The sequence below is a fragment of the Centruroides vittatus genome, unplaced genomic scaffold, assembly GCF_030686945.1.
Source record: "Centruroides vittatus isolate TY-2023 unplaced genomic scaffold, ASM3068694v2 contig_371, whole genome shotgun sequence".
Taxonomy (NCBI): domain Eukaryota; kingdom Metazoa; phylum Arthropoda; class Arachnida; order Scorpiones; family Buthidae; genus Centruroides; species Centruroides vittatus.
Window position 1 is genome coordinate 543886 of NW_027122194.1, and position 27174 is coordinate 571059.

A 27174-nucleotide genomic window follows, 5' to 3' on the forward strand; every position below is an offset into this window, starting at 1 on the left:
TTTGGTAAACCTGTTATTTTTTTTAATTTTCTAAAGCAAAATCTGACAACAGGAACACTTATCAGATTGTATTTGCAGAATTTGCATGTACAAGGATAAATAACTGTTGACAGAATGCACTAAAAACCAGTCAAGCATGTTGCAGATAATAAACAAGTTATAATATCTAACACATTTTATTTAATTTAATCAAAAATATTTGTTGCTTTATCAATATATAAAGTGTTTTTAATTAAGTTTTGTACATTTATAACACATTTGTTAAGTGGAACGTGCAGTTATACAACAGCACCCAGTCAAAAGTCTCCATACGCAGTACCCCGAAGTGCTTACCCAACGTTAAGTGTATACAACAGCAAATGTATTAATGTACTGTGTAGATACACAACATCAGACGAGTTCATCATAACACTAATTCTTTGCTTATATATTGTGACTTTTAAATCGCCTTTTATACAAACAACCTGAGAGGGAGAGAGAAGTGTGTGTCAAAGCAGTGCCTTACAGACTTTAGAATATAAAAAAACCACAGAAAGTTAAATCTAAAAAACTAAATTGCAAAGTTTCTGCTTCATTGATTACCACACATTAATTGTTCTCATTTTTTTAGAACTTCTAAAAATACCACAAGCGCTTTAGAAAGGGAATTGTTGATTAAAATTATCGATTTGTTCAACAATAGAAAGAAAAAATAAATTATCTGCACACTTAAATCCATCAATATCAAGATTAATGAGGGGTGGAGACGTTTGTTCTAAATGGGAATGATAATTCTCTGAAGATGATTGTGTACCTATGTGTGTTTTTGAATAGAAACCATGCGTGACAGGAAATAAATGAGGATGATTTAAATATTCGTAAGTGCGCGTGTGACCTAGAGTGACGTTGCACACAATTCCGGAGCCACCTAAAGATGTGTGACCTAGAAAAATTTTCCGTTTATTCGTCGAGCCTCTTGATAGAGTATTTCGAAAACAGAAAAAAACAAACACCACACGTTACCGTCTGCATGTCAAGAATTGACCCACATTTAAAAATTTTCCAGCGGGTCAAGTGTAATTACGTAAATTTTTAAGCATTAGAAAAGGTCACCCGAAGTCTGTAGTAATTATTTTTATTTTTATTTTTACGAAAATGAATTATTTAGAAACAAATTTGTTTTATCCACAAGAATTTTTAAAAATTAATTCGAATTTAAATGCCAAAAACTTACGAATTTTTGACTATAAAATTGCGTGAATTTCATAGATTAATCCTTACAAACTTTTATCAATAAAATGCAAAAAACTAGTTTTTGATCTTAAACTTGTATTTTTGATTCTAAAAAAATCTTATCAATTCTATAAAAATTCGGAATTTTTTAGAATCCGATAGAAATCGAACCTTAAATCTAAAAACTTGATCGATTAACATTTTTCTTCTTTTCATCAAGTCTCTCTCAATGGAAAAAATAAATGAAAACCATTAAAAAAAACTCATTCCGAATCTAAAAATACCGAAATCGATCTTAAAATATTCTAAAAATACAACATTTTGGGGTCACGTTTCGACCCATAAAAACTTTGTTTTCTAAGTCCGCGCGACGACCTGAGGTCCAAATCGAGATCTGGCCTAAATTATACGGCATCTAATTCAGTAAATCCATAGAAAATGTTCTTTTTTATGATGATTTACTCAAAAAAAAACGAATATCAATCTAAATCGATCAATCGGTAAAATAGGTTTTCGGATATTGGATGTTTTTAGATGAATTTATCTCGACCTACGCCATTTGAAATGAAAATGTGGCCCTACTAAACCACACCCTTCGCTTAATTATACACTATATTAATTATGTTTAATTAGAAGTGTGATTATAAACTAAATAGAGTATTTTAACTGCATTTCAGTTATAAACTTTAACGATATTTCTATAGAAACTAAACTAAATCTAATCGCTTCTATCTAGAATTACTCGTGTTTCACCCATGTGTAATTATCACGTGGTCGATTTTCCCGTTAGGATGTAAAAAATTGCAATCTAATTGCTCGGAAACTTCATTAATTAAAGATTAAAAATATTCTAAAACCATATATATTTTTTAAATTTTAGTTATACAAAATGCTAATCTATCGAATTTAGTAAGAAAACTGCATGAAAAAAAAAAAAAAAAAAGAAATTTCTTCGGATATTCGTAATTATATGAGGATAGACAAACAGACGGACGAAAAAGAGCTAACACAAACACAAATTAGTGTTTTATAACATAATATAAACATCCGGTTGTATACAAATGTATTATAAATTACAAGTCATTCGTACTTTAACCGAGTTAAATGTAAATAAATTATGATTCGGTCTAATAGACATACAATTTACATAAAGTACGAATTTACACATTTAATGTGTAAAATTAAATGTGTAAATTCGTACTTTAGATCATTTTAATAGAATTATGCGCTTAGTTTCATTTAATTGTAATTAACCAGAAAAACAGCCTAAATAACCCTCAAAACATCAATTTATATCAGAAAACACGAGTCAGAACTGTATAAATATGACTAAGTTTTTAAATTAATTTTAATTACAATCAAATAAACCATTTATCTAATACATATAAAATCAATTTAATTAAATTAAACCTCTAAAAACGTAATACCACTAGAGAAATTATAGAAAGAAAAGACTATGAAAATGTCAAGTTTAAAAACGCAATTTATATAAGAAAATACAATCAAACGTGATCGAAAGATAATTTATACATTAAATTTACTTAATTACAATTAAACCACTTATATAACTATAAAACAACCGAAACCATTAAGACAAGCGGATCCAGAATGCTCCTTCTTGATCCGCTTGTCTTCGAAAATAGCTTCAGTTCATAGAACACTGGAAAGGGTGTATAAGTGCGGTTTATATATTAAATTTAATTACAATTAAATCGAGTACGTAAGGTAGAAAACAACGGAAGTGACAGCAAAAGACGGGGGGGAGAAATTTGCACTTAGTTACGAAGTGTCGAGTGATTCAACACGAAGGAAATGAATCACGCGGAGAGTTTCGTCCCGCTTCCGTTTAACCGGAATTTCCAGTCACGTTCGGTATTTGGGTTTGTAGCGCTTATCGACTCGCCTCATTCGTTCGACGAACGTGAAAGATGGCAGACGACGAACTCTCCGCTAAACTCCGTCGCAGACAGACTCTAAGTGAATCCGGATCCATCGACGATTCAAACAAGAAACGAATCTTTAATCCTTATACCGACTTCCCCGAATTTTCACGTAAAGAAATCAAAGAATACGAGAAAACATTCAAAAAGTAAGTCGGATGCTTGTTTTATTTTTTTTCGAATTTATTACAGTTAAATTGAGGGTTTTCTATTATTATTATTGCAGGTTCGATGTGGGTAAAGATAACTTCATCGATTTCCAAGAATTGAAGAGAATGATGGAGATTCTTGGTGCTCCTCAGACTCATTTGGCTTTGAAGGAGATGATCTCGGAAATTGATGAAGATAACGATAATAAAATTAGTTTTCGTGAGGTATGTTTTGCTTGTTTAACGCTTTTTTTTTTGTGATGTTTCGGCTCGTTTAACATTAATAAAAGTTAAAGTGTATGACTTAATTCTGTGTTCTGTTTGTAAAGATTGATGTGTTTTTACATGTATAAGTATTTTTTTTAGCTTGTGTGAAATGAATAAAAAGGATTTAAATTATACATTTTATGCAGTTATTAAGTGTTTTTGTAGAGGTTAGTGGGGGTTTCTTTTGATATTTTTAGATCATATAAAATGGATAATAGCTGATTTTAAATGGTACATTTTATGTGCAGCCATTAACTGTTTGCTTGTTTAAAGGTAATTTTGTTTTTGCAGATTGTTAAGTTTTTAAATATGTAAATAGCTTGTATAAAATAAATGCAAGTTAGATTTAAGTTGCGCATACAATTGTTAACTGTTTACTTCAAATAACTGTTTGCAATTGTTAAGTGATTGCTAAAGTGTTTTTTTTTTTTTTTTATAGGTTAGTGTATTTTTAGATATAGGTTTATATAAAATATTGGGATTTAAATTAGAATAGTACTCTTTATGCAGTTGCTACCATTTATATGTTAAAGGTGTTATGTTTTTAGTCTGTATTATATTATATATTTTATACAATTGTTCATTCTTATTAAAAGTGATTTTTTTTTTAGAGGTTGGAGTATTTTTATTATAAAAAAATGTTAGAAATTAAATATTTTATATATATTTATTCACTATTTCCATCCAATAATTTTAAATAGCATAAAAATGCAATTTAAGCTAATTACTGTCTTCTTAATTATGATTTTAAACGGTAACAGAATAAGCCTATAATTATATATCATAAATTTTAATACAGAACTAACATTAAAACCTTATTATGCATTTATAAGGATGCATTACTTATATTTGTAAGGTTTAATCATTTGTTTCGACCTTAGTTTCATTTGTATTATACTTAATTACATTCGTGATTGACTAATTGTTGCCCCTCAAAAGTAGCACCCAGAGAGTAAATGGTGCGTGCAACTGTCTGTCTCATTTACCGGGTTGCATTCAAGATCAACAGTTGCTCTGTTCCATTTACATAGCATTATCGTTAATTTATAAATAAAAAAAATAAACTGAATTTTTTAATAAATTAAATTTGTATGAGCATTTTATGCATGGTTTAATGCAAACTTTCCTTGTAATTATCAGTTACATTTGTGTGTTAAATTTCAAAAATATATCTAATTACTTTAAAATTATTCATAATTAGGGCAATAATGTTAAATTAAATCAAAAAAGTAATTATTTTCAATTTATTCTCATTTAAATGAAATTTAAAATAAATTTTTTATGCTCGTTCTGTTTCTGAATAAATGTTTATAATGATTCTAGGTAATAATTAACGAGCTAAACAATTTATTTTTATACATACCAATAATTTTAATTATTTTGATAGTTTATGAATTCCAACAGGTTAAATATCAAGTATCTTTAAATTAAAAATAGGAATTATCTTAATAGTAAGTTTACAAATAAAATGCTTGGCATATGATGGCACAAAACATTTGTTTTGTGCCATCATATACCAAGCATTTTATTCGTATACCAAGCATGAAATATAAATACAGTTTATGTGAATTTTATAGACTATAAATACAAAACCAGACTGATTTTTATGGTTTACTCAGATTTAAAATAAAAATAAAAATATATTATTCATATTTCCAATAAATTGAATAATTTTTACTCTAATTTTCCTTTAATATTAATTAATAATTAAATGAAACACTTTAATTAAAGTACTTATAAGATATAAATTATATATTATATCTTTATATAAGTACTTGAAATAAGAAATAAATTATATAGCTCTTGCTCGTATATAAATTATATACGTGCAAGAGCTAGTTTAAATTGGTTTTTTTGGACAAAATATTTAAGTTCTTTTTAATTTTTTAATTTAAATTTTTCCTTAAATTAATGTTTAATTAAATATGTAGTTATGACAAGAATGAATGGAAGCTAATGATATTTATCATACATCTATACCATATTATCTTGTTTCAAAGTCTAATTTATACGGACAAGCACATCAAAACTTTCTACCCATTCCCTTAAGCTTATTCATACTAAATTGTGTTTAAAAATTGCAATTTAATGCATTATTTAACAATTAAAACTTTTTATGCAAAAGATTATATATAGTTTATTATCTTAAATATATCAAAAAGCATCTGTCAGCAGAATTTGTATATTAATGTTATAAGAATATATATAAAATTATCTACTTTTCATCATTTTTTTTTTAAAGCAGTTAAGGGTGAAAGTGTAATTTTTCACTTGAATGAACAGCAGTTCTATGTATTTGTAACTTATCTACAGTAACCTCTTTGTCGCAATAAATATAGATGTAGAGATTAGCATCTAAATAGCATATCAATACATTTTAGAGAGCATTCTGTACAATATTTCGTAATGATTTTTAATCAAACTGAATTAAAAATCTGTATAAAAAGAATGAATTTATAAAATGTTTTAGTTTTTAAATCAGTTTTTAAATTGCAATTTTTTTTTTTTTTTTGCTTTGTAATATAATGTAAAATTACATGTTTCTTAACTGATTCTGTAATAATGTATTTCAACATTTATAATTTATTATAAAATTAATAAATCATTTCTGAAATTATAAGAAAAACTATAAGTTAAATATTTACATTTAAACAAACTATAAAATCAAGTTATACAATGGGCTCTTTTTTACATGGGGTTGTATGCCAGAAGTACTGTATAAAATGAAATTCCTTGTAAATTTGTACTTCAATCCAAATATAGTTCCAGATGACTGCCTAGATCAGGGTTGGCTAAACCTTGTCATGATAGGAGCTATGTGTTGCCTATCAGAAATATGAGAGCTGCATTCTCTATTGAAACTTTATTTTATATAAAGTGTTAGTGTTTTTTTAGTTTGGTCTTATTATATAATATGGATAGTGTCTAGAAGAGCTGCAGTTTGGCCACCTATACTTGTACGCAATTGCAATTAAAAGAAAAAATACTCATATAGTAAAAATATATGATAACGTTTTGGTTTTATTTTTCTGAATATACAGAGAAAAATTTTATTATATCGTATTGAATACTCAAGGAAAATACATGCAAATCAAGGTATTCATCATAGTGAGTAGTATTCAGTAGTTCCATGTTTGGAGAAACATAGTTTGCTGACTTCAGAGTCTGATTCTGGCACTAAAAGTAATTAGAGTAATTATTAAAGATTAGTTAATTTATTATGGCTGAAAATCCATTAGCTATATTTAAACAGAAGCCAAATTTTTAAATTGATGCATTAAAATGATGATATATAACTTACAATTTGTTAATGATTTAAATCTATATATTGCACTTGAATTAAACAAGCTTTAAACTGTAATAGTATAAACAGAAAAGCATGCATTTTGGATGATGTGCATTTTGTTTTTATTAAATGATAACTGGTATGTGTAAAACATAACTGATAATCAAATTTGGTTAAATTTTCTAATTTGAAATTTGGAGCAGTGTGTATAAATCACATTGCATCAACACTAGTTTTGGTTCTGTAATGCTTTACTGATTCTCTATTTCCTACCAACTCTGTGTTAAGCTGGATTTAAGTTCTTGTATGTAGCATCCAGTGTGCAGCAAAATAATGCCAATTTGATGCGATTTTGCTGCTTCCTAGATGTTACTCACAAGAAAAATCCAGCTTTAGTTGTTAATACTTGTTGCAACCAATGTCAGGCTAAACACATCACATATTTATGAAGCATTCCCTGGTAGGATTTCAGTGTTAGTCCAAACTCCAGCAACACTTCAAAAATTGTTTTACCCAGTAACGTTTTACATTTATTTTCTTAAAATATCATAGATATCAAAAAAATAAAATATATTAAAATGACTTAATTAACAAGTTAGTTTTTAAAAGCTTAATGGTCATAATATATCTATCTGAAATATTTCATTTTATTGATAAGGACAGGAGTACAAAAATGTGTTGTAAACTTATATCTGCTAATGATGCAACAATTTATCTTGTTTATTTGCAAATTATCATTTTTTAATGATAAAGTTCTCTAATTTATGTCAAACTTCACATTCATCATCGAATATTAATAAATAATTTGATTAAAAATCTTTATGTAACTTATTACAGATCAGTTATTATCAAATACTTTAACTAAACTTGATAGTCTTTTTTTTCTCTGAGGTTCAGTTTCGAAATTTGATATCTAGATTGGATTAGTTCTTACATATTTTTAATTGAATAAAGGCAATTTTATGTTTTTCCTGTAAAACTAAATATCCTCTACCCCTACTTGCATCTTCAGGACATCCCATTTGTAATTTGAGAATTTACAGATGGATATTAATTGCATAATAATGGTTACTTTTTAAAGCATATTTCATTAGCATGTTTAAAGATTTAAATTTTGTAGATTTTAATAATTTTTTAAGATTCTCGAGTACACTGTTTTCTCCAAAAGACCACAGAAAAAATTTTATGGATTAATGTAAAATTATGATTTTACTGTACATTTAATTCAGTTTTAATTGAAAGTAAAAGTAAAATTTCAGGAGTTTGATTGAAGGCTTTTTTTATATTTTTTCGTGTCAAAAAATCAACGTTTTATGTATAAATCTGTCATCCTGTTTCTAAGTTCAATTATATGAATTTTATTTCCTTATCTGTTCTTTAATTTTTTCTATTTTGATTACAAATCTTTCATTTCATTCAATGATTCAATATCAATTAATTGATTATTTACTAAATCAATCAGAAAGAAATACTTCAAATTCTTTCCATTCATCATCCATTAAAATTATGATTTTATTTTCTTTGACTCATTTAAATGTTATATCTGGATATTTTGTAATTTAATTCTAATTCCTATTGTTTTTTTTTATTGACCTGAGTAAGAGTTTACTGGTCATGCTGATTGTGTTCAGTCTCCATTTATTTATATTGAAAATTTATTAACACTTGTGATAGGGTCTTGTTAACAATGAAATCATTAAGCTTTTATAATTTTTATCAGTATAATCATCAGAAACTTTTCTTTTTTTATATAAATATAAAATATTATATTACATCAGTCAATTTTGTCTTTGTTTCATTTAAAAAAAGACTTTAGCTAATGCCCATGCTTAACAATAACTTTCTAATCTATGAATAATTCTAAATGATCAGCAGTTTCTTCTGATAGTTTCTGAATGTTGCAGCAAAAGTTGTGTTTAAACATAGAACTGCATCCTTAATAAATGTTTCATTTGATTTTTAACATTGAGATATTACCTTTCGATCAATTATTTTTAAAATCAAGAATTAATTTGATGGATAATTAGTAAATTTTAAAGAATCGGACATTAAGAGTCTGTATTTTCTCTTAGAAATTTTTTATAGAACGTTAGAGTAAATTGACTTAAAATATTTTGTTACCAGTCTAAATTTAACATTAAAATGCTTGGATAATTGTTAAATTTTTGAATATAGCTTCCCAGTTGACCTTTAAATTGTCTTATATTTTCTGATATATTTCCTTGACTTAAATCAATATTTTACTCATTAATTTATATAAATACAAACTGTAATTTTATTGATATTTTACTTGAAAGACATTTAAATTTAGGAGCTGCTTCTTTAATAAGTGGTAATTTTTTCCACACAATTGACATTTCTCTTCACCAGTGGCATGCCATCCATGGAAGCTGTGGAAGCACCGCTTTCCTTGTATTTTCTAAAATATAAATGCAGTACATATTGTGCAATTATTTTCATATTTTAACATACTTTGAATTACTTAAAATTAATATTTTATTATAATTGCATTATGTATCTTATTACAAATTTCTATACTACATGTGAAAAAAATGATAAGATGACTATTGTAGCTGGCATCGCCACTATAATAAAACTTTATCACCACACTGTGATATACATTTGTGAGAACTTTTTTATTTGAAAATCGCACCATAAAAGGTTTGCGGATGTAAATTTATGACTATTGTATATTCAAATATAAATTTGTATATGCATATTCCCAATGGAAGTGCTGTTATTATCAAATACGGGATAGTTCCCATGGCAAATATATTTGATTGGTGTAAAGCAGCCAGATTACAGGCATTCGTGCATGTGCTTTAGAGCACCAACCTCATGCGATTTAGCTCATGGATGCTACACACCAAAATATCGTATAACGCTACCAATGATTTTATCCAGGCAGGCACAGCTTCCCTATCATCAAATGTCACCACACATCACTGCTCTTCACTCTTGTCAATTTAGGTGGATTTTATCATTTTCTAAAAGAAGTCATTCTTGTGGCATAGAGCTTTCTTAATTGATTCTACTTTATATATTTTGTGCTTAGAACTTATCAAATTCCTTGTTCTGTGATGTTTCTTTTTATTAGATAAACAGTCCTTATAATTATCAAATGCTATTTGATTTTAATTACTGTTTTACTTATACCTCTTGATTTCTTTATGTTAAGTCTCTCATCTTCAAATCATATATCTTTTCTGAGAATTCTATAGATTTTATCACAATCTTTCTACTGTTATCTTTCCACTGCCTAAATCTTTGTTTATTTTTGACATATTATAAACATTATCTGGCATTATCAGATGTGTCAAAGTAACTTATTATTTCTTTTAAGTCTTTCTAGTTATTGTTGTTTGTATAATATCTTAATATAGCGGTCTTATATTACGGTAGAAGTTTATTAATCTAGCATCTGATAATCAGAAATTGTCCAATAATAATCTGGTATGCTAGTATTCTACAAACTAAAACTCGTTTGAACCAAATTTGTATGCTAAAATTGACTCATTTTGTTACAGTACATCTGCTTGTGTGGTTGAGCATTGCTGTACATACTGTACAGCAAAGTCTGCAAAGTTTAGATTGCATATAACTTTTCAAATATTTCAAAATACAAAAATACTTGGTAATCTGGCATTTTCAATCATCCAGCACCTCTCTGATCTTATAGGTATCAGATTAACAAACTTCTACTATATGTCTTGGTTTCATAATATTGTAATGGAAATTGTTCATTAATTACTTCATCAAGTCTAAGATACTCATTGTAATATAGATTTTGAGTTATTAAAAGTATATTTTTGTCTTAATTATTTGACAAATGTAAATCTATAACTTAAGAGAGGAGATGAAAGTACCTAGCTTTTAAGTTTAATCAGAAAAGCCAAAGCATATTTATAGTTAATGTTTAATCTATATTAAATCTTAATAATTGTTTTTTTGTATCAGCTAAATCAGCTTGCCATTGATCATCCATGTGCCAGCATAAATTCTATCATCATTTAAATTTTCTAAAAACTTGTTTATATTTAATATATACATTTTGTTGATGTAAGAATTCTCCTTTTTTTTTTTTTTTTTTGAGGTGATCCAGTTTTTCTTTGTAATTCATTAATACCACAATAACCAGTTTTAGGATTGTAGTACAACTCTTTCAAGGATTCTCTCTAAGAAATGAGTTTTTAAGCTTTTTTTGCTCTCAATATCATCAAATTGAATAAAATTTTCTTGATTATAAAACAAACACAATATATGCACAATATTTTATGAGACACATACTAAAAAGTAAACTATTTCTATAGAATAGATGAAATAGATATGCTTTAAAAGCTGCATTTTAAGAATTCACATTAGTAAGAACCAGCACAATACTGTGGTAATTATTTCACCATTACAATACTATATCTTGGTTGTTGTAAGCTAGATTAAGTTTATTTACTGCGTAGACATACATTTTATGCTTTCTATTTTAATCATTTTTGAAAAACCTGTTATATTATCTAAGCTTTTCACTCAATATCTGAATGGTCAGATATGTTACAAAAAACTGCATCACTATTGTTCAGGAGCCACCTGTAGCTCATAAGTCATGCTTTGGACACTGTTACTAAAGGTGATGCTAGAAAAGATTTGAAAATTTAATGCTGCAGTACAATCTCCACTTGTGAGTCTTTCACAAATGGAACTTTTTAGGCATGAGTCAATCAACTTTAGTTCAATATTTTACTTCAGTAAAGAAGCAGATAACTTAGATAAGGGATTAGAATGTTTTATATTTAGAACAAACTAATTTATATTACTATCACAATTAGTAAAATAACTAGGAAAAAGATGTGAAATGCCTTCAAAAATAGAAAATAAAAGCAAATTATTAGTTTCTTTAAAAGAAAAATTATGTAAGAAATTAAAGTAACTGATGAGAGACAAATAGAGCATTTGAAGAAAGGATTGAAGTTGTATGAACATAAAAATAAAATTAAAAAAGTTTTGTGGGTATTTCTCATTCATTTACAATTTCTGGAAAATGTCATTTTCATCAAATTCACAAACTAATAAAGTATTTAAATATAGCACCACAATACTTTGATCCAGTCCAGCACCTGGTTAATTCACTAGAAAATCTAATGTTTTTAATCTTCTAGGAAAAGTTTCTGAAAAAACAGGTAATAGAATATAGATATAATATAGACCAATGGTGGGTAACCCCCGGCCTGCGGGCCAGCTACGGCCCGTGAAAAGTTTCTGTCCGGCCCGCAAGATCTTTAATAGATTATTAAAAGAATTGGGAAAAATAACTATTAATTATTTTCCAATTCTTTGTAATTTTTCGAAAACGATAAGAGAAATAAATGTAGTAATTAACTTCTTTTTTTTATTTATTTCATATTTGCAGACTAAAAAATTACAGATCACAAGAAGGCGTCAATTAACTACTAAAGCCTGCAGAAAAAACGTAAAATTTATTCTGGCCCATGTTATAAAAAAGGTTGCCCATCCTTGATATAGACTATAAGTTGAGATCTACAGCTCTATCCATCTGACAACAATGTTATAAAAATATTAGATCAGGTCTGTATGATAAGATGTGCTATCCATACTGAACAACTAAGAAAATTGGAAGCCCTCTTTAAGATTGTGAGGATGCTGCATTAATTTTAAAGAAGAAAAATATATTTCTCATGCCTGAAAAGTGCATTATGAATTAATTACTATCTATCTATCATCTACTATCTATAAGCATCTTATTGTTATTTTTCAATTTGAATTAATATTGTTCTTTGCATGGTTCCATTTTTAATCCAGTATAGTTTCAAATATCAAAAGATGTGTGCTTTGGTATTTGTGGACCTTTTTCATCAGTGTGGGCTTTTATTATTGTCCTATAAAATATTTTAAATGTAATACCTGATTATTATCTTCAGAGAAGATCAAAAATGTTAGTTTTTTTAATGAATTAATTTTTTATTTGACTGGATTAAAGTAGTGTATTTGTACTCCTCATCCATTTTAGAAATGTGATTGCTTGTAATAAACTGTTGGGTAAAAGTAAATCATTACATAATCAAATAGTTTATATAATTATTTTAATTATATTAATATTATTATTAATATATAATAATTTCATGTTATTAATATTCTTTTGGTACTGTTTTGAATAATGGAATAATTACAAATGAATAGCTTGTCTTTATGTCACTTATGAGTATTTAAGTTTATCAGATTGAATCTCAAAAAAGAATTAAATGATGATAATTAAGATCTATATTAAAGAAAAGAAAAAGAAGCAATATTTAGCCTTTGATGAATATACTAGTTCTTGTCAGATCATTAAAATTAAGTGGCATGGTTCTTGATCTCCATGCTGCTAAGTATTCCAGTTTGAGACTGCAATACCAGTGATGCTGTTTATCTCCATCAAGTCAGAGCTTGGTAACTGGACCAGTCCCATATCTGAATAAACTGTGAATTGATAGTAGTGTGAGGACCGAATTAAGCCGGTCCGATTTTAAAATTTCTTTGTTTCAAATCTCCTCGGGAGATAACAATCAAAATCAAAGATAACAATCACAAGTCAAAGGATGTACAGTCTTCTGCCGTCAAACTCGCTTCCCTCCTCTCCGCTGAGTCACGGAGATTGACTCATCATCTACCGTCATCGCAGCGGATGGGACTTGGAATATATAAGGGGGAAAAAGCTGAGAACGGGGTTGCTGAAGGTCCGCATAAGACACCCGACCCGTAGGATCCGTCCCGAGAAGCGAGGGCCGAGACACGAAGTCACCGAAGCCCGCCGACGACGAGCCGCCCGCCCGATCCTCCCGCTTCCCTCCACGACCGGAGAACAGAGACGATTAACCCTACGATTACAGCTAATTCTTCGACTAATCCTATGAAGAGGTATGATCCCCCCGCATTTGTGAACTCTCTCTCTCGCGGTTAGAAACGGAACGCATTAGAGCTTTTGTATCTGTTTACCGTCTAAATAAATCGTTATTTGTTTTCCTCATGGTTCCTTTACTTCGAATATCGCCTTGAACTTATCAATGAACCCCCACACTTCCTCCACTCAACCTGACAATCAGTTATCCGATCCCGACAAGTCGGGATATCATACAAATTTAGCCATCCTTGACAGTGGGGTGGGTCTTACCGACCTGTTCGTTGACAAAAAGGAGGTACGACTCTGTCCTACCTCTGGTGTTCCCCACAGTAGGAATGACATCTGTACAGGGAACAGGTATCAGTGATTCCATGCTCTGTGAGAATATGTTGATGATGATGATGATTAAAGAATACAGAAGTTATATTAATGGTTGATAAATGAAGTTTGGAGTTTCAAATTCAAATAAATAAATAAAATTAAAATGCACAAATTATCATTATACAGGTCAGATTATTGTTTCTGTAGTCTTTTGTTGTATCTTTGGATTGTTCTATTTAGAAAAGAGTGATTAGAATGATTCAACAAAGTAGTAAAGGGAATAAAAAAATATTAATATTGGACCCTTATAAAGCATGTTTATGCATTTTAATTTTTTTTAAATTAATAAGTCAAAGATAGCATTCCAATAATAATAATAATAGAAAAACAGTAAAAATTTATAATTGTTTTTACTAAAGTTGTATTATTATTTTTAATTTCATTGCCAATTTCTGCATGAAAAACTGTTGCTAGTGATATTTTAACTGGTTGTGGAGTTAATATCTTTATCAAAAACTTTTTTAATGGTTTAAATTTGAATGAAAACAATTTTGATAAATCATTAAAACATTTTTTTAAGATTAATTTTTTTTATAGCAAAACAAAATTCATTCAACTGATATTTAGATATCACAGTGTACTAGGCAGGTGTACACATTGTGTTATGCTGGTTTTTGACTCTACAATGCTTTATTTTAAAAAGTCAACTTTATCAGTTTTAACAATTATTATTTATCTGTAAGCTGTTGCTGAAACTATCGCATGTAACAAAAGAAATGTCTTATCAATGCCACAAGAAACAGTGCATAGATGAAGATATTTCATGAAAAAATTTCAATGTTGCTCCAAATTTGATTCATATCCTAAAGGTAGTCAGCGTCATCAAGTAAAGATTATGGTATTTATTTTCATAAATATCATAATTATTTAGAAATTAAATAAATCAATATAATTTGTTAAATTCGGCAATATTAGTCAGCTTAATTGGTTCTATATCTAATTAGGACGTAACAATTTTTGTTTATTAGTCCACAAACCCCTTTTAGGTGGTTAGATAAATAATTTCCTTTATTTACATTTTTAAAAAGTTTATCATATAAATATTTGTATCACAAACATGTAATTTTAATATTACATGCAATATAGATAAATATAGACAGATACAAAATTATGACAAATTTTTAATGATGAAATAAAGTATCTTCATTAGCTTGTTAAATGTGAAATTTGAAAAAACGACGTAAAATATTAACATAGTATGCTGCATAAGGGTAGCTGTGGTGTTATTGGAAGGTTAAATTCTGATTTTTTTTAAATCTTTGGTATTATGTAACACAGACCTAAGATACAGGATGGAAGGACTTATATAAATGCAGCTTTTTTATTATTTCTAATTTTGATGATGGGAAGAGGGATTTTCATGCATGGGTGTGAAATACTTATTCAGAATACTATGTAATGACAGGGACAAATTAACTATGTTACAAATATTAACAAACAATTTTATTAAAATCTTTTTGTAACTTGTTACTGATTGTATATAGGCAGTCCTTTTTAGAATATTTAATAAGAATTTTTGTCCCTATGATAAATTTTCATCTCTTAATGGAAGATATACAATGAACTAGGCTGGAAAATCCCATAATAGAGAATTCATTATGAATCCTCATCACAGATTCTTCAGCCAGTGTTTTCCATCCTGTGGGGAGTGATGATTCTAAATAGTCTCATATTTTCCTTGTGGTTTCAAAGTTTGTATCCATATTGTATAAATATTAATATATTTTTACCTTCAAACAACAGCAATTCTGCAGTATTGTTCAGTAAAACTGAATATCCTGTTTCCTCGGACATCCTATTTTCAATATGAGAATACAGGATTTACAGATAGGTGATAATTGTGTAATTATAGTTGCTGTGTTTTTAAAGGTCAATAATATGTTAACTTTAAATCTATAGATTTTAAAGAATTTTAAAACACTTATTATGTATTTTTTCTGTTATCATTGCTTGAATTTTCTGCAGGAGACAATATAATCTCATCCATATTAATTGATAAATTGAAGCTTTGTCTTATAATTTTAATTACATTTTTGGATAGGAGCTTGAGAGGAATTTTATACTTTGCACTTATTGTAACTTTAATATTGATCTTATTTAATACAATTTTAAGGTTTAAAAACAAAAAAAATGCACATGAAAGAAATCCTATTACATATTATGTACCATCATGTATCGTAGATTTGACATTTTATTGGTCAATAAATAATAATATTAAGTTAGGTAAAAGTATTATTAAATCCTTTTGGATTTTTTCAGTGGTTTTCTAAGTAGTCAAAGTGTTGAAACTTCATTTCCTTTATTACAAAAGCCAGGATGTCTTTGACCTCATTACTTAATATAGTAATTCCGAAGTAATTCATCAGACAATGTACCATAAGATGCATTGAAAAAATTAATGATAAAAGATTAAGACAACAATGTCAAAAGGAAATTATGATCTAAAGAGGTACTTAGTTATTTAATTTAAATAACAAGCAAGAATTGTTTAGATTGAATAACTAAATAACCTTGCAAGTTTCAAGAAAGTGATAATTTAATTTAATTTCTTTTATTAGTAATTGCAATTAACTTTAATATTGAACTTGGAAAAGTTAATATTTTTTAACTTGAACATGATACTTCATTACTTTGCTGTCATCTCCCTTACTCAGATCCTCTACAGCTCATGATAATCCTGCTGATAACACCAATGATGACACTGATGACCTGGAACCATTACCAGTATTTGAAGGATTTGATGATTAATATTAATGACTTTTTTTAAGTGAATGAACTTTAATTTTTTTTTGGTGCAATATTTTAATAATTTTTGTTGCTTCTATTTTTGTATTATAATATGTAAGAGATGCAAATTAAAGCAAAGTTATCAAAACTAAATAAAACAATTAAGCTCCTCATTTATCAACCAATTTGCTTAACAACATAGTCGTAGAAATAGAACTAGGTCATTAAGTAAGGAGTATAGTATGAGCTGAACAGGAACAGATATATAAAACTGTTAAAATACTATGTAATTACTCTTTAATTTTGTATTAATTATAACAATAAATTTATTAGTCATTTTTAACTTGCTGATTTTTCAATTAATCAAACTTGATAAGTGTGGTTAAGTCAATATAATGAGAGTTCCAAGGTATCCTTTCCCGATACTTCTTTGTCCATCATTTCTTTTGTCTCAACTGATAGATCTATTTTTGTCATCTCTCTTCAGGTTCTCTTATCTAAACTGACTAGATTTTGGTACAGCTGGTACAAGGCACAGCTATATTGTATTGAAGGAATATTTTTTGATATTAACATTAATTATTTATGTTATTATTTATTCCAGCAAACCCCATGTATAGCAAAACATGATACCTATAAACTGTTTTCCACTCTGCAAAGAACTTCCTGCCTGATTATATATCATGTGCATGCTGCCTACTAGAAAGATCAGAATGCCAAAAATTTTATATACTTACTGCTTGATTCACTTCTATATCTATAAAAATAGCAAGTAATGAACAGCAGAAATTGTTTGTTTACAGATATATGTGCTTTTAAAATGAATCAGAATTCTGAAGAGAGAATTCCCGAGGATTCTTTGAAAACACAGAACATTTTTCCTGGAATCTGGAGTATGGGATATTTCAGCATCTGACAATAATTAGTTAGGATGACAGGACACAGGGTCAAAATATAGAACTGTCATGTACAATATGGGATGTCTGGTTACTTATCTTTTAGTAACATATCTATCACTTTCTGTTAGAATTTCTTCTTTAGTTTGCACTCTTCTCTTTGGAAAATTGAAAAATATTCAAGAAATCTATTCTCTCATTATCTACTAATAAATAGCAGTAACTACAAAAATAACAACCAAGAAAAAGCAGGTAGCATTTTTTACATGTGTGACTAAATATTTCTCTTCCTCCACTGAAATTATGAAATCTATTACAGATTTTTTTCTTCTAATTTCATCTGTATCTTATTTTAAATTTTCTTTCTTTACACTAGCTATTTTCTATTAAACTCCCCATTCCTTTAAAATAACTTTATATTGGTATGACATTTCAGATTCTAAAATATCATCAGGACCAGTGTTACTCAAACTATGGGTCGTGACCCAATATTGGATTGCATTAAAATTTTAATAGGTCATGAAATGATACTATCTTTTGCAGAAATACTTGCCATACTTGTATTACTAAAATATTTTCTAACAACTAGGAACAAGAGATGCATCTGTTAAGTACTGAAAATTTTTTAACAACTTTTTTCTTATAATTGTCATTCAGTAATAAACTTGTAATATTAAAAGATTACAGAATATGTGTATATGAAATTGATTTCTCTTTTCTATTTTGAATAACATTGATGTAGATTAGAAAATTCTTGGGAATTCCATAATCCTGTGTTTGCAGGTGGTACTAGTGTTGTCACCTTTACAAAATCGCTGACTCGGCAGGCCGGACGGCAGGTTTGTTCGAACAGAAGTTCCTGATGCATGCGCAATGTCATTTTACAATGCGAAGAATAATGTGCATGCCGGTTCTAAATCAGTTACAGTTAGGGACTAGGGACTTGCGTAGGAGTAACATATGTAACCTAAATTAAGAAAGAACAGATAATTTAGCTCCATAGAAAACATGTAAGAACATACAAGCAAAAAAGAAAAAAAAGGTTGAGAGGTAGGTTGCGCGTCACACTTCGGCATAAACAGAGTAACATGGAGGAATGGCAGATAAGTTTCAGTGAGTGTGAGGTCTTTCGCTGTTCAAATGGTGTAAATTTATAAAAATATTTGCAAGAACTTTGTTTCATCATAATTTCAAAATTTCTACGAAATTTCCAGACAAAATTAATAGTTCACCCGGACAGTGAGTCAATTCACGGACTGTTCTGGGTGAAAACCGGACGGGTGGTAACACTAGGTGTACGCTAGTGGTAATTCAATGACCCAAAACTATGGTTTGGATAGTTGAATTACTGTTAGTGTTCTTATACACCTGCAGATGCAGGATTACGGAATTCCTAAGAATTTTCTAATTGGAATATAGCTGGTATCCCAACAAGAAAGAAAATATTCAAATCAATATAGATATTTAATGTACGATCATAATCATGCTAACAGGAAAAGTATGATGTACAGGGGTAAGACACTAATTTGAGGTGGAAAGTATATTTTTAAATTAAATTAATTAAAAATATGATTAAAAAATTGCAGTTTAGCATTGTGATGATGTCACAATAAAATAGTTGCTCGTTAATAGTTAACTAACTTCAAATTCAGTTTTTATGATTGAAATTTATTTGTTACAAATTGAACTGCTTTTAATGGAAATGGATACTTAATGTTACATTTCACACACAAGTTATTATCAAAAATGCATAATTTTATTTCATTACATAATGTACAGTACTCCAGTTTACAAGGTTTTTAAAAATTTTATATAAATATATAGGTCACAGAACCATTACAAACATATTGGGTTGCATGAGTGAAAAGTTTGAGAAAGGCTGCTTAAGACTAATGCTCAACTTGGAAGAGGCAGGAAGTCTATTACAATTTGAGTTTCTGTACCTAGATGATCTTTATTCAATTCCAGCTTTTCTCAGACCTCTATTTTATTTTTACAAATGCTTACATTTCAATCCTCCTCTTTATTAAATTTATGATCTCTTTCATTTAAAACTGCCAATTTGGTAGAAGAATATATTGTTATAGTTTGCAGAATTGTAGCTCAAATTGTATTTTTACATACATGGATGTTTGAAATTGTTAAATCAGTTAATCATTTTATTTGATGTCTGTAACTGTCTGCACATGTCATAGTCTCTTATCATCAATCCATAATATTTTTTCTTCTTGATCCAAAGAAAAACAAGTATTGCTGGTTTGTTAATTCTATTTCAGCCCTGCTATAATTCCATTTGATAGTATTTAATTTGTGTAAATATAATTTTAAAAAAGCTTAGAACATTCTACATTACAAAGCATAATATTTTTGTAATAAGATTTTCATCGTGATTATTACTAGTTTTTTGTTTATTAAATATTATTAGGAATGACTTGAATTATAAGATGATTTACATATTTACCATCAATTTTTTGCTTTCAATCTGGACAGAATTATGAGAGAGCACTTAAAATTTTCACAACAGTTAGCCTTATGCCCTTAGTGTCAAAGGTAGTAGTGCATGCTTACTTATATTCAACCCTAGATATGACTTCTGAAGATGGAGTAAACATGTCAGTGGAATTAAATATAAACACCAATTCACATTTAATGTGCACTCAGTTTGTTTCTCTTAGTCCATGGTATTTTAGAAACGAGAGGTATATAAGTTAGAAGGTCAAGGATGTAATTATTATTACATGACCTGACATAACAATATGGCAAGGCTTTGGAAGTAAGCATGCCAGAAAATTTATGGTTGACCTGTATTAAAATTTGATTGATTATACTAAAACATTCATTTGGGATAACAAATTACAGTATGTGCAGAAAAAAAAGAGAGTATAAAATTTTAATTAACTTCAAATAATTCAATCTAAAATCAATTTAAATTGGGAGTTTGAAACTTGTTTACTTGTCAACCCCTTTCTGTACTGATTCGAATGAAATAAAAAAAGTGACTACAATGGAAACACAATTATGTGGAACATAACTACAGTATCCATAAGGTTTTTCAAAAAAAAAAAAACTACTAGAATGTATAGTGTCACACAGCATACCTTTTCACTCTCTAAAATTTTATGCATCTAACTATAACGTAACACAGAATATGATATGCAGAGATTAAATTCTTTATGTAACTGGAAATCACTAAATCATCTGTTGATTGTACACTGTGAAACTAGGTTATAATATATTGTGTAACATTTTATTAGTTTTGAGTTAATTAATTTACCTTTAAATGCAGTAATGCATTATACTATGCATTTTTTTGCAAACAGTAAATGCACAGTGCACAAGGTACTGAAAACAAAAAAGAGTTTCTCCATTATCCGAAATTTTGTTTATCTGGATAATTAAGTTTCCACTCTGTTTTCATTTCATCCTTCTTGTAATTTGATTAAAATTTTAAAATAAAACATAATTTTATTATTAATATAATTGTGTTTTACTTAATAATTTATCAACCCAAATTTATCAATCATTAGCAATCAGATTGGGAACCAAATTTAAATTATCTGAACAGATGATAATTATTTTATTCTTTAAAACAGATTTTTTTTAAAATCATTTTATTTTACATAACGTATAAAATACAGGATAATAAAATGCAGGATAAATCTTCAAGAGTGATAATCAATTAACTATGACAGTCTTGACACTACTACTTTCTAAAATACAGAATAAAGCGTTTAGAGTTTTAAACATTTACAATTTTTAAATAAATAAATATTTCTTTTCACAGTTCCTATTGATATTCCACAAGGCCAAGGCAGGAGAGCTGTTGTCGGACAGCGGACTCGGTCAGCTGGCATCACTGACCGAAATTGACGTAGAAAAGGAGGGCGTCGGAGGTGCCAAAAACTTTTTCGAGGCCAAAGTGAGTATTGGACTTTATATTGTATTTTTTAAAAACCTGAACCAAATTGAAATATCTAGAAATAAAATGCTTCAACTCCATTGCAATTTTGTTAAAAATAAAAGTATAGCAACATTTGATAAGCACAAAGTTTCTTTAGTGATTGTAGAGCAAAATCATATTGGGGTTGTAGGTTCAATAGGTCTGATTCAAACCACTTATGAAAATTAGGATGCAACCCAGAATTGAATTACTATATCTACAATTTCTCACAAGATATTAATTGATATCAATACTTCATTTTTTAAATAATTTATGTAACTTTAGTAAGGATGAATAATGTCTATTATTGACTAACAAAACAAACTGTCCATTTTGAAAAATATAAATATCATAAACTAAATTGCAAAAACATGTCATTTATGTTTTGTAATGCTATTTGCCACAACAAAATTTTCTGACAAGGTAAGCAAATAAAAAACAAAATCTATCTTTTTATTTGATTTAAACATTAAAACGATTGGATTGGTAGAATAAAGCAATGTAATTCAAGGGCAGTTTGTCAAGGAGGGTGTCTCCCAAGATGAATTCCTATGAGAAATGGACCCTTATTTGTTAATGTATGAAGGAAATTGAAAATTCCAAGCAGTTTGATGCAATGTTTGGCAATTTTATCCAGTTGGACACTGGTGACCCAACTCGACGAGATCATTTTTGATTCCTTATTTGTCACCGAGCGTGCTCTACCAATTTGAAACAGTGAACATTTTGCAGATTACGTATTATTTCCATTTGCTTTCAATATCCTATAACATTGAATAGCTGACAGAAGATTGGAATTAAATAAACCCAGCATAAATTGCTAATATTTGTTTTGCTGTTTAAAAATGAAACTTTTTCAAACTCTCAATACTACACAGTCTTGAATTTATATTGTATCCAATTCACAATTTGGTTGGTTAAATTTTAAAATCATAAAAACTATCCAAAATTATTATTTGTTAATTTCATTTATATTAATAATCCTTTTAAAACAAATTTACACTTCTAGTGATTCATTTTTTGTTGTCAGTCATTTGCTATGTCTGTATAACTGTCCTTATTTTAGATCATATTTAATTTTTATTTTTCTATCAGAAATTAATGCAGTTTTCCGACTCTGTAGGAAAAACTGAACACTCCCATTATTGTTGATAAGTGTCATCCTATACATCTGCTCTTTTTGTATTATTTATGTAGGTCGTTTGTTATTTTATAATTAACATAATAAGAATTTGCTTTCTATTGTTGATTGTGTCCAGTTTTAAACTGTTTCCTTGTGTTTAAGATAGTGTACAACAGACCCTTATATCTTAGAAAAGTTGAAAAAACATTTTAATTTGATGGCTTGTAAAATGGTTAAGTTATTTTAAAAAATATTTTCAATTTTGTTAATAATAAGACTAATATTGAGCTCAATGGGTCTTAGTATTTCAGTTCCATTAATGTCTTATCAATTTTTACATTTGAAATTGCTTTTTGTTAGTTTAAAAGGGTTGTTTGACCAAAGGGTATTTGATATAACCATATAAAAACAGATCACATTATAGTTTTTGAAAATTATATCAATACTAAGTTGATTTAAATCCAAAATATCTGAATGAAAAAATTCTCTCGCTAACATATAACTGTTATATGCTCTGAAATTGAAACTTTATGGTTAAGAATTTATCAAAGTTAACTTAGCAGTTGTAGTTATGACACAGACACAAATTTTGATTTTGGGTGTAAACTTGGAATTTTTCAAATGTGTTGCAACATTCTGTAAAATATAAATAATCAAAATATGAATCCGAAAGTATGTGGATTGATGCACTGTCAAAGGTACCAAGAGTTGCCATAATATTGTCAATATTTTTTAGTAAAAAGTGTCAACTCTGAAGAAAAGCATCATCAGAACCATTTTTTATCTATATAAAAACTATTAAATTAAACAAAGCAGCATTAATCATGTGACTTAATACTAACCTTATTTAGGTTTCTCACTGATTTCAAGTTTGAAAGTTCTTTAATTCAATGGGTTGTTAATCTATTAAAAACAGAAGAGAAATAAAGAATAGTTTAAATGTACGGAGAACTTTCAAGGAAGTATTGTATAAAAGTAAATTTAATACTGATGTGGTTTGGAAATATTTGATACAAAAAATCATGTTAAAAACAATTTGTTGATACTTATATTATTATATAATTAATTGTACAAATATTTTAAATGATCTTAAAAGAGAAATGTAAGCAGATTTCTAAAAATCCTCTTCCTCAATAATAAAAAATGACAAAAGATCAAATTTATATTTGAAATACTGTGCATGGAATGCAGTTTGTTTCTATACCACTATTCCAATATTTAAATTATTTTTAACTAGTTTAATATGAATAAATCTTATTAATTTTTTCATGTATTTCTGTCGCAGATTGAAGAGCAATCTAGAGGAAAGAGATTTGAAGAAGAGATCAGAGCTGAACAAGAAGAAAAACGTAAACAAGAGGAGGAGAGAAGGCAACGTAAAGAAGCATTTAAACACAAGGCACGATTTTTCGAGCAGGCTGCGGCATCTTGAATGTTTGTTGTTCCGTTCTTTTTCCTTTTAGATGTGTATAAATGCCGTTCGGAGTCGAAACTTGTGCCGAATAATTCTTTCACAGTAGTTGTTAAATGTTAATTCTTAATTGAGAGTTTAATTGCTTGTTGAACAATTTACAGTCTTTAAGCCATATCGATTAATTTTTACATTTAAAATGAATAGTCCAGAAAGCATATCATCTTGCATGCAATGGAAGTATTAATGTTTGTCGTCACAGAGTCTATTAATTATTACTAGAAACAAAATTTTACGGTGTCAGTTATTTGATGTAAAGTAATATACTTGATAAGATGCAGTTAAGTTGTACGAGGTTGAGCGTTGAATTCCGTATTTGTGCCTTCCTGGCTTTGAATTTTATCCCGTCGAAATATCTCGTCCATGGAAACTGCCCAAGAATTGTCCTTAAGCAATAATTTGTTTATCTTTAATGAAGAAAAATGTAAAAATCTTCCATTTAGTAATTTTTATATATGTACAAATATTTCTATAATTATATATTATTTACACCAAGTACTTTATTTTCATTTTTTTATATATATTCTGTACAGTACATTGTTGTTAGAGTATCTAATATTTATGTATAGTGAAAATGCAGTATTTTTAAAATAATTTTTACACATTGACTTTAATACATTGACTTTAGATGATGACAAATTTGCTTGTCGCTAGTTAATGATTAAATTTTTGTATACACTTCTATGTTTTGTATTTGATATGTACACTTCTATATACAACATAATTCTATTAAAAAAAGTTTAACATTTCTATATTACAATAGTTAATGTATTAGAGGACAAATAAAAAATACATGTTGTACTTTTATAAAGACTCCAATTATTCAAATAAGGCACTTCTACTACTAAGTAATAAAGAATTAAATCTATAGAACAATTTACAAAATAACTGTAAATGGGTAATGAAAAGCTTAAAAGAATAAACAGAAATTTTATGAATTAATACAGCGTAAATAATGGTGACTAGATGGAATGCACAATTTTAACAAGTGAGACTGACTAAAAATTTAAGAACTACAAAAAAACTAAAGGCCAGCTTGCATGAAAAACTGGCAAACAAATTGAATGACATTTACAAAAATGTAGTAAGAACTGTACATTTTCTTATATATACAATGAGCATTTAATTTTTATACATAATTACATTCTGAAAATATCTAAATAGCTGCCAGTTTTTAATATTGTTCCTCTTCCTCTTCGCAGATCTGAATGGTAGGAACTTGATAGGGATAATTAGCAAGTAAATAGACGACCGCTTCGTAGACAGTCATCATGATTGCAGTATTTGGAATCTGACGTACTAACTGTGTTCCCAATCCTCTGTACAGGCCTTGGTATCCTTCCTCTTTAAAAACCAGAAATAATGTTTGAAAAAAGGAAATATATTTATTGCCTTCTTGCCTTAATCTTGTTCTAACTACCTCTGGAAAATAAATAAATATGATTTATTAATCAGAATTTCATATCTTCAAAAAATTATAACTACCTTAGATTTATTAGGCTAATATAAATGAAACTTTACTAAAATTTAAAACTGGCAAGATGAACTATGAATCCAATAAATGCTTAATCTGAATGTGGATACATGCCTGAAACTATAAGCTATTTTATGTCAGCATTCTTCCAAAGCTAGTAAATTCAAGGTTTTAACCTGGTGCTATTCATGGTCGGATTTATAACACTGTTACTCAAGGACGAGCACTGCACTCGCCCCCACATTTTCATATCAATTCTGTCTTGAGAAATTTTACTTAGATCAATTTTCTGTTTCTATATTGAAATCTGATCAGATCGATGAGATTAATAATTTCAGATAACGTTATCAAACTTAATTATAATTTCTATTCAAGTTCTGAATCTATTTAGTCCGAATTTTTAAAATGACATTGTTTGCAGATTGTTATTATGTGGTATCTGCTGATTAGTACAGTAAGCTACATGTTAACACTTAGATACTATTCTTCCTATTCTTTTTTGGGGAATATGCAGACTTTCCTCTTCATACTAATGTTGCCTGTGATGGATATGTTACTTTCTTAAAGCTTTCAGCATTTTCATATGGAGATTCTTGTTCTCATTGTCTGTGAGGAAGGAGCCTACCTTTTTTTTCTCAGACTCATCAAGCAATTTCAGAAACATTTCATCACATTTTATGATGGTATGATTCTAATTGTGAAGTGATATTGTATATATTTGTATATACATACTATTTTGAATGCAAAAAAATACACAGTGTAGCACTCACAAGTAATCTTAACTTGTCCAACACAACCAAAACAATGGCAGTACTGAAAGCATTAGCAATGACATTATTTCTAATCTGGTATCTTGTTAAAAGGGATACTTGGGAAGGAAGGCAGACAAGAGTTTGGCCACAAAACTTCAAGAAGCCCGAGTTACAAGCATTTTAATACAAAATATGAGTGCCATGCTCACCCTCGAGTAATGGAAGGTTAAAGGTAATTTACTAGCAAGGTTGAGGCCAAAGTTTTCAACGCAAAAACATGTACATCGGACGTTCAGCACCACTGTCCTTTAAGCTAGAAGTTTGGCAATAGCATTTGGAAAGTCAGTGGAATCATGCTCGACATTCCAAAAGCCATTGCCAAACTTCTAGGCTTACAGGAAAGCGGCGCTGAACGTCTGACGTACACATTTTCACGTTGAAAACTTCAGCCTCAACCTCGCTGCTATGATACTTCTATATTTTGAAGAATAGGATAAGGAATTATCTTACCTTATTCATCAAAATGTAAAATGACTAATATTTAAATCATTAAAATACTATTTAAACCTCTATTTGTGACAATACAGATTACAATTCTTTGAAAAATAATTTTAATATAAACAAGCAAAATGTTAATAAACATTTTGAAACAAAAACGGTGATGCAT

The 27174-nt window shown here is 28.4% G+C and overlaps 2 protein-coding genes across 2 annotated transcripts in view; one reads left to right on the plus strand and one right to left on the minus strand.

Annotated features, from left to right (window-relative positions):
* The first annotated feature begins 3024 nt into the window (after window positions 1–3024).
* Window positions 3025–25092, plus strand: Swip-1 (EF-hand domain-containing protein D2 homolog Swip-1). The gene is made up of 4 exons (XM_067270423.1): window positions 3025–3301; window positions 3379–3526; window positions 21532–21666; window positions 24096–25092. Exons 1-4 carry the CDS (start codon window positions 3141–3143, stop codon window positions 24240–24242), a joined length of 591 nt encoding a protein of 196 aa, XP_067126524.1. The 5' UTR covers window positions 3025–3140; the 3' UTR covers window positions 24243–25092.
* Window positions 24764–27174, minus strand: part of LOC136975381 (solute carrier family 25 member 36-A-like) — a 33190-nt gene continuing 30779 nt past the window's right edge. The window contains exon 7 of the mRNA XM_067270422.1: window positions 24764–25703. Coding sequence (XP_067126523.1) covers window positions 25456–25703 — 248 coding nt within the window. The 3' untranslated portion in view covers window positions 24764–25455. The remainder of the gene's footprint in view (window positions 25704–27174) is intronic.